The following is a 13,115-nucleotide window of genomic DNA, read 5'->3' as shown; positions in this document are numbered from 1 at the left end:
ACATGGCCCAAGTTCCCTGCATGGGCAGTAAAACCGAGTCCCGGATCGAGCCGTCCCTGAATGGGGTCACAGGGGCGGGGTGGCGTGGGTCCTGTGCCCCGGCCTCTGTCCTTGCCCCGCCCTCCACCTTGGCCCCACCTCCAGTCCTCCCTCTAGTGGAAGAGCCCCGAGTTCTTTCAAGTCGCCGTTGCTAGGGTAACAGTTTTATGAGCGTCCACATGGTGGGCACATGTGTGTGTCCTGTACCCCATGTGTCTGCCCGCCCCACCCCCACAGCCCAGTCATGGCGGGCGGGGTGCAGGCTGTGTGGGGGAGCAGAGGCAGCCCAGGGGCAGCTAGTGAAAGGTTAATGGCCGCCAGCTGCCTGTGTGTGTGCTTGACACAGAGTGGCTGGGGTGTACCCCTGCACTGGGTGACCTGGGACGTTTGTGCATTTGTGTGCAAGCCCCGTGTATTGTGTGTGGCCTGGGAGCGGCCACGAGAAAGTCTAACGAAAGCCCCGGCTGGGAACGCTGTCTTGTTTGGGTGGACTGGCTGGCGTGTGTGTGTGTGTGTGTGTGTGTGTGTGTGTGTGTGTGTGCCCATAAGGAGTCCAGAAACTGGCTGACAAGTGTGTAATCTTGTGCCCCTGTCAGTCTAAGTGAGCAAGGCGTGTGTGAGGGCCTAGGCGGCGTGCAGGCCGGGCGGGTAGCGTGTCAGGTTGTGTGCATGTGTGAGCACACGGCTGGCGGTGACGTCACTTCGGCCTATGTGACTCTCTGTGTCTGACTGTGTGTGGGGATGGGGATAGGGCAGGTGGAACCTCACTGGGACAAAGGTTTGGGGTTCCCTGGTCCCACAATCTCTTGCCAGTCCCTCTGTCCAGGTCCAGCCTGCGGGTCACGAGGGGTGAGGGCATGGAAGGAGGTGTTTGGGGACACTAGCAATGGCAGGCATGTGGACAGGGCTCTCCGCGATGAATATGTATGCAATCCCTGATGATCGGGTGATCGGACTCTGTGGGGAAACTGAGACAGGTTCTTTCTCAACCAGAACCAGGAACAGACCACTTAGGAGGTGCTGCTCCTCTGGCCCACGCTTATTTTCATGTCCTCCCACCCCCAAAGCCCCCAAACACACATTTCCTCCCACAGCCCAAGCAGCTGTAACACAAGGTGTGTAAGGTGCTTGGGGTGGGTGGCTTGGAGGTGTTCCTGGAAATACTTGTCTACCACAAGAAGCCCTCAAGCTGCTGAGACCCGAGAGCCGTGAAGTGGTCTGGGATGAGCTGAGAAATCAAAGGCTCCCAGAAATCAGGCATCAGGAGAAACCAGAACACCAGGCCCCAAGAATGCAGGTAGAGACAGGGCAGGGGGCGGGGCCTACACTCGCAGGGGGCGGGGTCCGAGTCGGGGGCGGGGTCCCAGTGTGCCTCTAAACAACCAGGTCGGGCGGGGCGGGGCCTGGGCATCCAAAGCCACGCCCATTCCCCAAGCCCCGCCCCTCTCCCGCCCAGCACCGCCAGGGGGCGCTGTGGGGCCGCGCGCCCCTGGGGCACGGGGCGCGGTGGGTTGGGCTGCGGTGTGGGTGCGGATGGCGCCGGGCCCTGGTGCCCGGGAGGGGGCGCCTGCGGGACCCCCCCAAAGGGGAACGGGGAAGCCCTGGGGGCCTCTGGAGCCGGAGTCGGGGGAAGCGGCCGCTGGATAGGGGGCGCTGTGGCCGGCGGCGGCGGCGTCAGTTTTAGGGCTCTGCGTGCGCTCGGGGGACGCTCAGTTCCCGGGATGTTTTCTCGGGAAGAGGCTCCTTCAGCGTCCTGGGAAAAGGACCTGGGGCTGGGGGCACCTCAGTCCTCTTGGGGGTGAGGACGTGGTGCTGTGGATTTGGGGGCGTCTCGGGGCTCTGGGTTTGCAGAATAGCGAGTTCCCAGAGGGGCGTGGAAGCAGCTGTTTTGGGGGGCTGCTGCTCTGGGGGCTGCCCCTGTAGGTCTGTCTTGGGGACCGAGGGCTGTGCCGCAATCAGATTCTCGGGGGGCTGCGCCGGAGGGGAGGGGGCTCGCGCAGCGGCGTCGGGTCCCGGGCGGGGGGGGGGGGGAGGTGACCGTCTAGGGGCGGCGGCGGCGGCGGCGGCGGCCCACCTGCGCTCCGCGCGGCCCCGGGGCGGGGAGGGGCGGGGCGGCTCCCGGCCCGGGAAGCGCGCGCCCCGCCCCGGCCCCGCCCCCGGCCCGCCCCCCGGCCCCGCCGACCGAGCCGTCCGCGGCGGGAGCGGCGGGAGAGCGCGCCGTGGAGCCGCTCCGAGCGCCCGGGCCCCGAGCGCCGCCGCCGCCCCCCCGAGACCCCGGCGCCGTCTGTGCGCCCCGCGCGCCCCGCGCCCTCCGAGGCCCCCCGCCGTCCAGGGCGCCCTCAGCCCCCCGCCGGCCCGGGATGGCCGCAGCCCGCCGCTAGCGAGCCCGGGGGGGCCCCATGGGCCGGGCCGCGCCGCGCACCCCCCGCCGCCGCCTCCTCCGGCCCGGGCCCCCCCGGGCTCCGCGGGCCCAGGCGGCCCGGATGGCGGGCGCGGCGGCAGGGCCAGGGGACGGGTAGCCGTGCGCCCCGAGCAGGTAAGCCGGGCCCGGCGGGGGGGACCGGCGCGGTGTGGGGAGGGGAGGAGCGCCCCGCGCCCCGCCGGGGACCCCGCGGGCACCGGCGGCTCGTCCGCGGCGGCGCGACAGGTCCGCGCGGGGGGACGCAGGGGCGGCCGGCGAGCCGCGCGGCCCCGCAGCCCCGGCCCGACGGCGCGGTCGCGCTCCGCGGCCCCCTCCCGAGCTCCCCGCGGGCGGCCGCCTGGGGGGGGGCCGCCGGTCCCCCTCCCCGGCCTCGGAGACGCCCCCCCCGCCGTGCCCGGTGGTCCGGGGGCTCGGGGAGCCCCGCAGCCCCCGGCGGGGGCGCCGTCGCGGCCCAGCTGCGCGCGTTGGTAAACATCTGTCAGCCGCGCGCTCCGCTCGCTCCGCTCGGGCCGGCCGGGCGCTGCGCGGCGCCGCGGGGACACCGCGTCCTCGGCGGGGCCGGGCCGAGGCCGCCGCCGCGCCGCCGCCAGAGGGCGCCCGAGGCCCCGCGCCCCGCGCCGCCCCCCGCCCTCGCCCAGGTGCGGGCTGGGGTTCAGATCCCGGCCCCGGCGGGGGGGGGGGGCGCGGTGCGGGGGGGGCGCGGTGCAGGGGGGCGCGGGGGGGGGCGCGGTGCGGGGGGGCGCGGGGGGGGGCGCGGTGCGGGGGGGGGCGCGGTGCGGGGGGGGGGGCGCGGTGCGGGGGGGGCGCGGGGGGGGGGTGCGGGGGGGCGCGGGGGGGGGCGCGGTGCGGAGGGGGGCGCGGGCGGTGGCCCCCCTCCCCGCCGCGCGCCCCTCCCGCCGCCAGCCCGGCCCCGCAGGCCGCCCGGGAGCCCCCGCCGTCTGGGTTCCGCCGCGTCCTTTGTCTCCCGGTGCCCCGGGCTGGGGACGCGCCGCCGGGGCGGGGTCGGGGGGGGGGGGGACCCCGTGCGGACCCCCAGCCTTTCATCCCACCGCGACTGCGGGGTGGGGGGCGGCTCCCCGGCCCGGCCCCCCGCACGGAGCCCCGGGGAGCCCGCAGGAGACAAGCGTCCCCCTTCTTCCCTCCGAAGCCACCGGCCACGTCGGCCCCTCGGGGCCTGGCGTCGAACAAGCAGGATATTGTTTGGAATTCTCCCTCCCTCCCTCTCTCTCTCTGATTTTTATTTCTTTGGATCATCCCGGTGGAGCTGGCTGGTGTCAGCCTTGAACCCCGAGAACACAGAGCTGGTGTGGGTGTGTGTGGAGCCCCGTAGAGTCCCCAGAGGAGACCTGGTGGAGGAAAGGGGCATTGACTCTGGGGCTGTGAAGTCTGGGTAGGAGTTTGCTAAGGAGAGGGCGAGGGCAGGTGGCAGCCGTGTGGAGGGAATATTCAGGGGCACCCTGGCGAGTGAGGAGGGAGGGGATGTTCTGGGAGGTGGGCAGAGCAGGACGAGAAAGTGGGGGGGTACCCCAAGGAGGGACCCCTGAAGGCAGAGGTAGGGGCTGCATGGAGGATGAGGTGGTTCACGTCAGCTAGGCTTGGGCAAGGACTGGGCCTGGCTGCCCCGAGTGGGTGAGGTGACTAGGAGACCCCCCAAAAAAAACAGCGTGTGAGGGGGGCCTGAGTCGGGAGTGAAAGCGTCTGGGTGCTTTCCTATAAGGAATGTTCCAGAAGGGTCTTGCGGAGAGGGTAACGGATTGCAGACGCCTTCTTGTCTAAACCAAATGAAATCAGACTTTGAAGGAGGCCTGGAAGGAATCTGACAAGAGCTCCAGCGCCCAGCACAGCCCCCCTCCCCCCTTCCTTCCCACAGGGGGAAACTGAGGCCCACCGGGCCTCACTAAACTCTGTTGCCTGGACCCCAGCCCTAAGTTTGAATTTGGGTACATAAAAAGAGGGTCACTCGGTCCCATTTTCCAGGAGACTAGGCAGGGGAGAGGCAGTTTGGAGTCTTTCCTGGTACCTGCCTCAGTTTCCCTTTTCATCAAACCGCCGGCTGCCTGGGGCATCCTCCTGAGCCACCCACCAGGCCCAAAGCCAGCGGCTCAGCGCCAGGCCTCATTAAGCTGACCCTGTCATCCGCCCGCCCGCTGGCCAGGCCCGGAGCCAAGCCGGGCCGCCCCATGTGGTCAACGTGGGAATTTTACAGGCCAACCGCAGGGCGGGCAGCCCAGCCTCACCGCAGCCACCAGCGGGGCCAGGAAGGCAGCTGCAGGAAAGGAAGGCTCCAGGTGCAGCCCTCGCCCCAGGGCTCTGCGCCTGCGGTCCCTCCCCTGGGACACCTTCCCAGCCCTCCCCCCCCAGCCCGCTCCTGGTGGGCCACCTCGGCCTGTGCTGTTCTGTCTCAAACGCCACATCGACTTCGGTTTTTGTCTGGCATGGCTGGCCTTGGGCATTGCCGAGTCCCTTGGCCCTGGCATTCACCTGGTGTTTTCTATTTTTTTTTTTTTTCCTTTTTGTCGGTCGTGGGGCTTGAACTCTGGGCCTGGGCACTGTCTCTGCTCTCTTCAGCTCAAAGTGAACACTCTAACCGCTTGAGCCACAGCGCCACTTCCGGTTTTCTAGTGGTTCATTGGAGATAAGAGTCTCATGGACTTTCTTGCCCAGGCTGGCTTTGAACCATGATCCTCAGATCTCAGCCTCCTGAGTAGCTAGGATGACAGGCGTGAGTCACTGATGCCCAGCTTCCTCTGGTGCTTCCTATAAGTCAGGAGCAGAACGTGGCACACTGGGCTCTGCCATCTGGTCCTTTCCCTTGCTGTGCTGTGTGTCTTTGGGGGAGCTGTGTACCTCTCGGAGCCACTGCAGAGCAGCGTGGCCTTTCATTTCTCTTCCATAGGACCTGACCCCTGGCCGCTGCCTGAGAGCCCTTCAGAGAACCCAGCCCTGGCGCTGCCATTGGCTGCGTGGCTTTGAGCCATCCTTCACTTCTCTGAGCCTCAGTTTCCCCAGGTGGAAATCAGTGTGAATGAACACCAGGAGCTCACATCTGACATGTCTGCCTACCAGCAAGTCACTTCCCTTCCTGGCCTCAGTTTCCCCGTATCTGGTACCTAGCCAGTGCCTAGCAAGGCCGAGGCTGCCCCCCCCCCGCCCCCCTCCCCCGGGCGCCCACCCCTCAGCTTCACTTTGGCAGAGACAAGCTGCCCAGATGCTCGGGGAGCTGGAGTGGCTCTTCTGCCCTGGCCAGGAGGGGAAGGGTGGGCTGGGGGGGGTGTCCGTGAAGCGCCCCCCCACGCGAGGCCGCCCCCGCCCCGCCCGCCCGCACACTGCATCAGAACCAGCTGCGCCAGCCACATGTTCCTCGTTTGCCCCCAGATGTGTGTCGCCCCAGCCGCCTGTCTGTCCCCACCGTGGGGTGGGGCCCGGCCCTGGGGGGGGGGCGCCTGTGTGAGGGCTGGAGCAGTGGCTTCTCCAGGGCAGCGTTATGGCGTCTGTTTCCAATGGGCCCCGCCCCCTGCAGCCTCAGTTTCCCCATTAGCAGAACCATAGGAAACCCCCATGGGCCACGAGAGACACAGCCGAACAGAGCTACCCTAGGAATTAGAGCAGCTCCCAGGGCTGTCGGCACCTGTGGGGAAACTGAGGCACATGGGCTTAAGCCCCGCCCAGCAGCTGCTCACTCCCAGCCGCCTCCTCCCCCCCTCAGGATCTCGCTGAATTAAATCGCCCTCCAGACAAGGGAAGGGGTCCTGGGCCGACCACTGTACACATGGGGAAACTGAGGCTGGGAGTGGGGGGAGCAGTAGCCAGGGTCTCCCTGCCACCACGGGGCCTCCGCCATCCAGAGTCCTGTGCTCGCCCATCCAAGACACCCTCTCCTCAGCTCCTGGGGTGACTGTAGCCCCCAAAACACGCGGTCAAACACCTGCAGATCCTTCCTGAGGCTCCCTTGGGACTGGGTTGCTCCCTCCGTGCTCCTGCTGAAATGAGGAAACCGAGTCACGGGAGCGGGAGGGCGCACAGGGTACCCCGCTGCAACAGCACAGGCAAGGCTGCCACTGCCAGCGCTTGCCTCTGTAAACAGAAGTCTCCAGAGGACTCTAGAAACTTCTTCCCAGAGAACACAGAGGGGAGCATGAACACGGGGCTTGGCAGGACTGAGCGCTGCTGGCTGGGACACTCAGGTTTCCTTGGTGGTCGTGCTGTAGGAGCTTGGGCTTTGAAGGATGAATAGGAGTTTGCTTAGGAGGAGCGAGGCTCCCATTCTGGCTTTTCTCTAGATTAGAAGAGGTGAGTGGGGGCCCTTCGGCCCCTCTTTGCCATCCTCTTCTTCCTCTCTTGTCTGGAGCTAGCGTGGCAGCAAACGCAAGCCTCCCCAAGGCAGAAATCTGTCAGAGAGAGGTTATCGACCCTCCCCCCCCCCCCCCCCCCGGGCCACGCCGTGCTGTCTTGGTGGCAGAGCCATTTTCTGGCTCACACACCCCTGCCCTGGCTGCCTCTCCACGGACTGAGACACTGGCCCCGCTGTGGCTTTGAGCCTCCGTTTCTCCTGTATCCCAGCCTCAGCCCACAGGGGTCTTCAGCTGGAGGTGTGGGGCGGCCCTGGGCCTCCTTGCTCTACTCAGGCTGCTGTGGCCCCGGGCACACCAGGGAGAACGGGGCCTGAGCCTGCAGGATGCAGCCACCGGCCACACACCTGGCCCCCCTCCCGGGACCTGGCCACACCCGTGCCACTCTCTACGTCACTGCTAGGGGTGGGGTCTGTGCCAGGGACAAACCAGTCGGGTGACCCCCAAACAGAAAGGCCATTGTTACCCAGGCCTATCAGCCGCTGTGGGCCCCTTGGCCCCTGCTGCCTGGCCCTCCAGAGTTCAGGGTGGGGGGTCCGCTCCCAAGGCCACCTGGCCATCCTGGGGGCCACCCTGGCTCCCTCTCCCAGGCCCCTGGGAAGCCCTCCCAGACCCAGGTGATCAGAGCCTGAGGCTTGCTGCAGTACAAGTGGGAAACTGAGGCATGCTGCCCCCAAGCAGGAGGCTGGGGGGAGGCCAGAAGGTCTGGGGTTTCTCTGCCAAGACTAATGGGGTGACACTGGAGAGACTTCCTCCGTGTGAAGTCTGGGCAGAATGTGGGTGCTCACTGTGGGCAAAACAGCTGGCTGTGGACACCAGCAAGTACCAGGGTTGCTGCTGGCTCCTACCTGCCCCTCCAACGTGCCAGCCTCGGTCCTGCCCCAGGGCCTTTGCATAGACCCCTGCCCCGCTGACTGCCCTGTCCCTGTCCTCACAGTTGCCCTGAGCTCACATGAGACACACTTGTGTTTGTGGGTGTGTGTTTGTGTCAGTCCTGGGGCTCAAACTCAGGACCTGAGTTTTTTGTGCTCAAGGCTGGCACTCTACCACTTGAGCCATAGTCTACTTCCTGCTTTTTGTGTGTGTGTGTGTGATTAATTGGAGCCAGAGTCTCACAGACTTTTCTGCCCGGGCTGGCTTCGATGTCAGCCTCTCGAGTAGGTGGGATTACAGGCAGGAGCCACCACACCTGGCAATGGTGATACTCTTTGACACTTCTTTGGGAGTTCTCCACCCTCCTCCTCAGCTGCAAACTCGGGGCCTGGCATGTTCCAGGGGCTCAGGAAATGCTGGATGGGTGGACGCTTGGGGTGATGCGTGCGTGCAGGTGTTGGAGGTAGAGAAGGCAAGACAGAAGCCGTGGCTTGTACACAGTCCCTGCCCACTGCACAAGGTGCCTTTATCAGAGGCTGGAGAGCCGGGCTCGCGCTCCCATGGGGCATCGGAACCACCCTTCATTCGCGTGTCCTGTGCTGATGGTGTCTAACGAATGCTGGTTATAGGCCCACAAAGCCCTCTGGGTGGCTGGGGCGTGGCTCAGTGGGGGAGGCGTGGCCTCCACCCCCAGGACTGATAATGATAATAATAAAATGCCAGAAGTAGGTCAGGCACCAGTGGCTCACGCCTGCCATCCTAGCTACTCGGAGGCTGAGATCTGAGGATCGCAGTTCAATGCCAGCCAGGGCAGGGACGTCGGTGTGAGTCTTATCTCCAAGTAATCATCAGACAAAAGCTGTAAGTGGCGCTGTGGTTCAGTGCTTGAGTAAAAGAGCACCACCACCAACAATAAATAAAATATCTGCATAACAATAATAAAGCAACAATAAACACTGACAGTAATAGCAACCATGACATCAACGACTGCTAATAGCAGCAAACCTTTACCCCTGGGGTGTCTCTGTTTCCCCAGCTGCCATTTGGAGGTTCAAGTGCCTCTTCTGGGCTCAGCCCTGGCACACAGCTGGTGCCTAGAACATACCTCCAGTTACTGCGGGTGCCCGGTGCATCCACGGGGGGGCATGCAAATCACATGCAAATGGCTGTACATCATAGGGTAATGGGCGCCAGGCACCCACCCCTCATCGCGCTCCATACGAGGCCTCCCTGGGGGAGCAGTGAGATTGGGTGAGGTTGCACGTCTGCTGTGAAGCGCAGACTGTGTGCGGAACGCAGGATGTCACCTCAGCGTGCTGCTGCGGGGGGACCCGGGGAGGCTTCTCGGAGGATGAGGCTGGAGGAGAATGGGAGTGTGGAGGCTGGGGAGCAGGGGAGGCACCCGCCCCTGCCCATCCACAATGGGCGGGAGGGCTGGCGCTCAAGACATGAATCCAGAGGGAACAACAGCCTCAGGCCCTGGTTCCGGCCTGCAGTGCCAGCTCGCCGCCCCCCCTTGCCTCTCAGCGCCACCTGCTGGAACCCCCTCCCTCCCTTCCTCTCTGTTCCTCAGGCCTCAGGGCCTTTGCACTGAAACGCCACTTGTCAGACTTCTTGTCCAACCCCTCCTGCTTTTTCGACTCTGCCATCAGCTCCCCGGGAAAACACTGGGGGACCCCTCCAGATGGGGCGGCTCCCCGCTGGTTACCCCTGGCACGGGGCCCGCCGGGACCTTGGCAGTGCTCTCCACACCCCGTGTTCTGCGGCTCCCCGATGAATCATTTCTGTGTGGTTACTGATCGCCGGGCACGCGGAGTGGTGTCCAAAGCCGGGGCCCCGCGCCCCACTTGCCGCCACCGGGGCGGCTGACCGTCCCATCCCGTCCCCTCCGTGCAGGCCGACGATGCAGCGCTGGAAGGCGGCGGCCCTGGTCTCCATGATCTGCAGCTCCGTGCTGTCCGTGTGGCTGTGTCGCGAGGGTCACCTGCTCGGCCACCGGCTGGGGCCCGCTCTGGCCCCACTGCGCCGCCCGCCGCGCACTCTGGACGCCCGCATCGCCCGCCTGGCCCAGTGTAAGCCGGGGCTGTGTCCGACGCCCTGACCCTGGGCTCACGGGGGGGGGGGGGGGGGGGGTGGGGGGGGGGGTGGGGGGGTGGGGGGGGGTGGGAAGGTGTAAATCCCCCCACACACACCAGGACCAAGCAGGGGTGGTGGCTCAGCACTGGGGTCCCCTGGCTTAGCTGCGGCAGGGGAATTAGGCTCCCGGCTGGAGGTGGGGGACAGATGGAGATTAGAAGCAGGCCCTGGACCCAGCAGGGCACAGGGGGAGAAGGATGTGGATCAGGCTGTGGCCTGTCGGGGTGTACAAGGACAAGGGGGGAGGCATGGAGGCTGGGAGACACGGGGCTGGGAAGACAGATGTGGGGGGCACGCGAGCGACCACCCCAGGGCACGGCGTGCAGGCGCTGGGCATGTTGGCGCCCGCCCGCCCCACTGGCCCACACAATCCTTCTTTTCTTGTCCTCACAATGGACAAGGGCGGTGTGGGGGGGCATGGTTCCATCTCTCCCCCCCACCCCCCGCTTCCCTCCTCCTGCAGGGCCTAACGCCTTCCTAGGATACCAGGTCCCTGCCATCTGGGCCGGGCGGGGCCCCCAAAACCAGCACCCCAGGGCCTGGAGGCCAAGCATGCAGGGTGGGACGGCAGGCCGGGCAGGGCTGCATCCTGTCCCCGGAAAGCCAGGGGCCAGGGCTGGGCACCAGCCTGGAAACACACCCTAGAGGGGGCATGGGGGGCTCTCACCGGCCAGGCCCCCTCCCCCTTCCTGCCATTGGGCTTGAAGGACGGGGCAGCGCACGGCAGGGGACCGCTTCCCATCCCCAGCCCCATCCAAGGCGAGGCTGTTGCAAGCTGTCCGTGTGTCCCTGTGCCGGGTCTGGGACTCGAACTCAGGGCCTGGGTGCCTGTCCCTGAGCTCATGTTTTCTGCTCAAGGGCTGGTGCTCTACTGCTTGAGCCGCAGCACCGCTTCCAGCTTTTTGGTGGTTCACTGGAGATCAGAGGCATCTCACAGACTTTCCTGCCCTATGCTGTCTTCAAACTCTGAGTCTCAGATCTCAGCCCCCTGAGTAGCTGGGATTACATACCCAACCACTCAGCTCTGTGAGCTTTTTTTGAGAAGATGGGGAAACTGAGGCCCAGAGCTAGCCCCACCTTGCCTGAAGTTGCAGGAACAAAAGTGGTGAACAAAGGGAAACAAACCCAGTGCCGGCTTCTGACTCTCACCAGGGAGCAGACCGCCCCCAATCCTGGGCCGCCCCCAATCCTGGGCCTCCCAGAAGGCTGCTTTTGTCGGCCCAGGTGCATCAGCCTTGGGGCAGGTGGGGACTAAACTCAGGGCCTCCTAGCGGCCCTTCTCTCCCCACATCCCAGGCAGCCGCCACCCTGTGTCAGACTGGCTTCACGCAGCAGCAGGGAGGGGAGGGTGTGGGGGCTTTGGGGTGGGGAAGTGGGGGCCCCTGCCCCTGGGTGGCCTTCATCTCTGAGGGGAGCAGTGAACGGGCACCCACTCAGCATGACAGCCCCCATTATGACCCCCTCCCGACCCCTCCCCTGACCCTCCCTCCTCGTGACCCCCATCCTGACCTCTCCCTCCTTCTGAAACCCCCTCCTTGTGACCCCATCTTGACCCTTCCCTCCTTCTGAAACCCCCTCCTTGTGACCCCATCCTGACCCTTCCCTCCTTCTGACACCCCCTCCTCGTGACCCTCATCCTGACCCCTCCCTCCTGAACCCCTCCTCATGACCCCCATCCTGACCCCTCCCTCCTGAACCCCTCCTCGTGACCCCCATCCTGACCCTTCCCTCCTGAGGTCCCCCCTCGTGACCTTCATCCTGACCCCTCCCTCCTTCTGACACCCCCTCCTCGTGACCCCCATCCTGACCCTCCCTCCTGACCCCTCCCTCCTGGCGCCCCTCCTCGTGACCCCATCCTGACCCCTCCCCCTGACCCCTCCCCCTGACCCTCCCTCCTGACGCCCCTGTCCGTCTGTCCCCGCAGACCGCGCGCTGCTGCAGGGCGCCCCGGACGCCGTGGAGCTGCGCGAGCTGAGCCCCTGGGCCGGCCGAGTCCCGGGGCCGCGCCGTCGGGCGGGGCCGCGGCGGCGGCGTGCGCGCGCCCGCGCGGGCACGCGGCCGTGCGGGCTGCGCGAGCTGGTGGTGAGCGTGAGCGAGCTGGGCCTGGGCTACACCACGGACGAGACGGTGTTGTTCCGCTACTGCGCAGGCGCGTGCGAGGCGGCCGCGCGCGTCTACGACCTGGGGCTGCGGCGCCTGCGCCAGCGGCGGCGCGTGCGGCGCGAGCGCGTGCGCGCGCAGCCCTGCTGCCGCCCGACGGCCTACGAGGACGAGGTCTCCTTCATGGACGTGCACAGCCGCTACCACACCGTGCACGAGCTGTCGGCGCGCGAGTGCGCCTGCGTGTGACCCTACCTCAGCCGGCTCGCCCCGACGGCCGCGGACTGCGCCTGCGCCCAGGCTGCCGGGCCCACCTCGGCACCTCGGGCGAGGGCTGTGTGGCCATAAAGTGTGCGAACTCGAGCCTGTGTGGTGCCTCGCGTCCCGGGCGGGGCCGGGCCGCGGGGGTGGCCTCCCCAGCCCAGCCCCCGCCCAGACCGCAGGGAGGGGGGGCGGGAAGAGAAGGAAGTGGAGGCCGGGCTCTCACGCCTGTCCCCCGCTGCTCAGAGGCTGAGCTCCGAGGATCGCGGTTCGAAGCCCGCCCGGGCAGGAAGGTCCGTGAGACTCTGCTCTCCCATGAACCGCCCGGGACCGGAAGTGGCGCCGTGGCTCAGTGGTCAAGCCCCGGGGCCGGCGCGCGCGGTCACACACGCAGGAAGTGCGGGGTCACCCAGGCCCCGGGGATCCTTCTCCCCTGCCCCACCCCTCCCTGCCGTGTATGTTTTTGGGGGGCCAGCAGGGGCTCGGGTCTAGGTGGGCCCAGGCGCCCCCCCCCCGCTCCAGGGTGTGGACCCCCCCCCCCCCGCCCCACTGCCCCTTCCCCAGCTAAAAATACCCCCGCGCTGCCCACCCCCCGCGGGGACAGGCCGGGGCAGCACCAGCCCCTTCGCGGGCCCACACTGGCACCTGCTGGGGAGGGGAGGGTACAGCTGGGTCCCTGGGGACCCTGGGCCCATAAAACCCCAGGCCCAGTCTCGAAGTGGGGCTGTGGGGGGCGTGGATTTATGACGAGCCCCGGTGGAAGCCAGGGAGAGCTCTGCCCGCGTGTCACCTTGACGCTTGGCAGGCCTGGCCGGCTGGGGGGAGGGCACAGCGCTGGGCCTGGGGGGCGGGGGGAGGTGGACACAGCCAGTCCTCTGCACCCCACACTGGGGAGCTCCCTCTTGCTCCCCCCCCCCACACGCACACCCCATCTC

The 13,115-nt window shown here is 66.8% G+C and overlaps 1 protein-coding gene across 1 annotated transcript; it reads left to right on the top strand.

The window, feature by feature from the left end:
• The first annotated feature begins 2,494 nt into the window (after nucleotides 1–2,494).
• On the top strand, nucleotides 2,495–12,258 carry Nrtn (neurturin). Its single transcript, XM_042697294.1, has 3 exons — nucleotides 2,495–2,575; nucleotides 9,580–9,755; nucleotides 11,744–12,258. The coding sequence occupies exons 2-3, from the start codon at nucleotides 9,587–9,589 to the stop codon at nucleotides 12,166–12,168; spliced, it is 594 nt and encodes a 197-aa protein (XP_042553228.1). The 5' UTR covers nucleotides 2,495–2,575; nucleotides 9,580–9,586; the 3' UTR covers nucleotides 12,169–12,258.
• The last annotated feature ends 857 nt before the right edge of the window (nucleotides 12,259–13,115 follow it).

This window comes from Dipodomys spectabilis, unplaced genomic scaffold, assembly GCF_019054845.1.
Source record: "Dipodomys spectabilis isolate Male_0828 unplaced genomic scaffold, ASM1905484v1 ptg000215l, whole genome shotgun sequence".
NCBI classification, from domain to species: Eukaryota; Metazoa; Chordata; class Mammalia; order Rodentia; family Heteromyidae; genus Dipodomys; species Dipodomys spectabilis.
Note: the sequence above shows the minus strand (reverse complement) of the source record. Positions and strands in the feature narration are given on the sequence as shown.

What these genes read in the sequence shown, in the direction of transcription:
- Nrtn (XM_042697294.1), top strand. Translation starts at nt 9,587, where the DNA reads ATGCAGCGCTGGAAGGCGGCGGCCCTGGTCTCCATGATCTGCAGCTCC. An exon ending in CATCGCCCGCCTGGCCCAGT is followed by an intron (nt 9,756 to 11,743) that starts GTAAGCCGGGGC and finishes CTGTCCCCGCAG; the next exon opens with ACCGCGCGCTGCTGCAGGGC.